Below are 1,794 nucleotides of genomic sequence, written 5' to 3' on the forward strand. Positions count from 1 at the left end.
AAAAAAAGGAGCCGGGAAGGTCACTGAGGGCTTCCTGGAGAAGAAAAGAAAATTGACGATCTGACACTTAAATGAATTAGTAGAAACTGGATAAGTAAGAGTAATACCAGAATAGACAACAGAAATGTAAATAATACATTGGCAATAAACCCTTTCTAATGGAAAAAAGAAATAGGAGATCAAGAAGACCAAGTTACATTGGTTATATATTGTGAAAGACCTTGTATATTCAACTCAGAAAAACTAATTTAGGTTTTTGAGTTGGAAGTCAGTGATACATACAATCTTGAAATTTTAATCCCTCAACTTTCTAAATTTAATTTTAAATGATGCTAGGAATGACAGGAGATGGGTGCAGGAATTTTATAAAAACACTATGTAAGTAATACCTAAGTTACTAACACATCCGGAAATAATCATCTGCACAGTACAACAGCTGCTTTAACTCTCCCGAGACACTTAGGTACTTTCTTGCTGCTGGTAAGGGGGAAAAAAAAAGAAAGGTCCAAAAAAAGGAGGAAAAAGAAGTCGTGCTCACTTCAGCAGCACATATACCAAAACTGGGAGCACACAGAGATTAGTACGGCCCCTGTGCAAGGATGGCCTGCAAATTTGTGAAGCACTCCATTATTTTAAGTATATAAATACTATTTTTAAAATAAGAGAAAAAAGAAGTTACAAACCTAAAGTGGCAAACTGCCACCAGTGACAGTCTGAGACTGTCTTCCTGAGCTACTCTGAAGATAATAAATGCTAAAATACTTACCAATAAGAAGACTTTTTAGTCTTCTATAATCTTCTGTTACATCAAAATCATCACCAGCAAATATTAGCATGGGTTTTGTTCCCTCAGGACATTTACTGTTCTGAAAAAAAAAAAAAAGTGCAATTATATAATTACCAAAGTCTAAACTATTTACATACTGATTTTATTTATTATTACTATTATTTTTGACATGGAGTCTCACTCTGTCATCCAGGTGGGAGTGCAGTGGTGTAATCTCAGCTCACTGCAACCTCCACCTCCCGGGTTCAAGCGATTCTCCTGCCTCAGCCTCCCAAGTAGCTGGGACTACAGGTGCATGCAACCATGCCCGGCTAATTTTTTTGTATTTTTTGTACAGACTGCATTTCATCTTGCTGGTTAGGCTGGTCTCAAACTCCTGACCTCAAATGATCCACCCGCCTCGGCCTCCCAAAGTGCTGGGATTATAGGTGAGAGCCACGGTGACTGGCCTATACTGATTTTAAAGTAGTTGGTACTTTACACTAATTTGTTTTCACATTTTAACTGTTCTAAAACTATGTCTGTGAATACTGATATGAGAGGTAAAAACAGAGGTGGGATTTTTTTTTTTAAAGAGACAGGCTCTCGCTGTGTTGCCTAGGCTGGACTCAAACTCTTGGGCTCAAGACATCCTCCAAGTAGCTAGGCTAAAGGTGCAGGCCTGGCCAAGATGACGTTTTTAAGCTTCTAGACTTCTATACTAAAAAACCCATTCTTTGTCCCATTCATTTACATTAGCAAATAAAAGATGGCAAAAGAATGATGTAAAGGGCTTTTTAAACATTAGTCTATGCAAAGAATAAAATTAAAAGTTACACTTGCAAAAGCAAAACACAACACAACACAATACAACCAACTAACCAAAATAGCCTTCTGATGGCCAGCATCCCTGAATCAAAATAAATTTTTAAGGCCAGGTGTGATGGCTCATGCCTATAATCCCAGCACTTTGGGAGGCCAAAGCAGGAAGACAGCCTGAGGCCAGGAGTGAGTTCAAGAGCAGCCTG

At 38.2% G+C, this 1,794-nt stretch overlaps 1 protein-coding gene across 2 annotated transcripts in view; it reads right to left on the reverse strand.

Annotated features, from left to right (window-relative positions):
* Nucleotides 1-1,794, reverse strand: part of RPF2 (ribosome production factor 2 homolog (S. cerevisiae)) — a 46,756-nt gene that overhangs the window by 21,777 nt on the left and 23,185 nt on the right. For both annotated transcript variants that reach the window (XM_011952782.1, XM_011952780.1), the window contains one exon: nucleotides 767-866. In XM_011952782.1, coding sequence (XP_011808172.1) covers nucleotides 767-866 — 100 coding nt within the window. The remainder of the gene's footprint in view (nucleotides 1-766; nucleotides 867-1,794) is intronic.

Source organism: Colobus angolensis, unplaced genomic scaffold (assembly GCF_000951035.1).
Source record: "Colobus angolensis palliatus isolate OR3802 unplaced genomic scaffold, Cang.pa_1.0 Scaffold35, whole genome shotgun sequence".
NCBI classification, from domain to species: Eukaryota; Metazoa; Chordata; class Mammalia; order Primates; family Cercopithecidae; genus Colobus; species Colobus angolensis.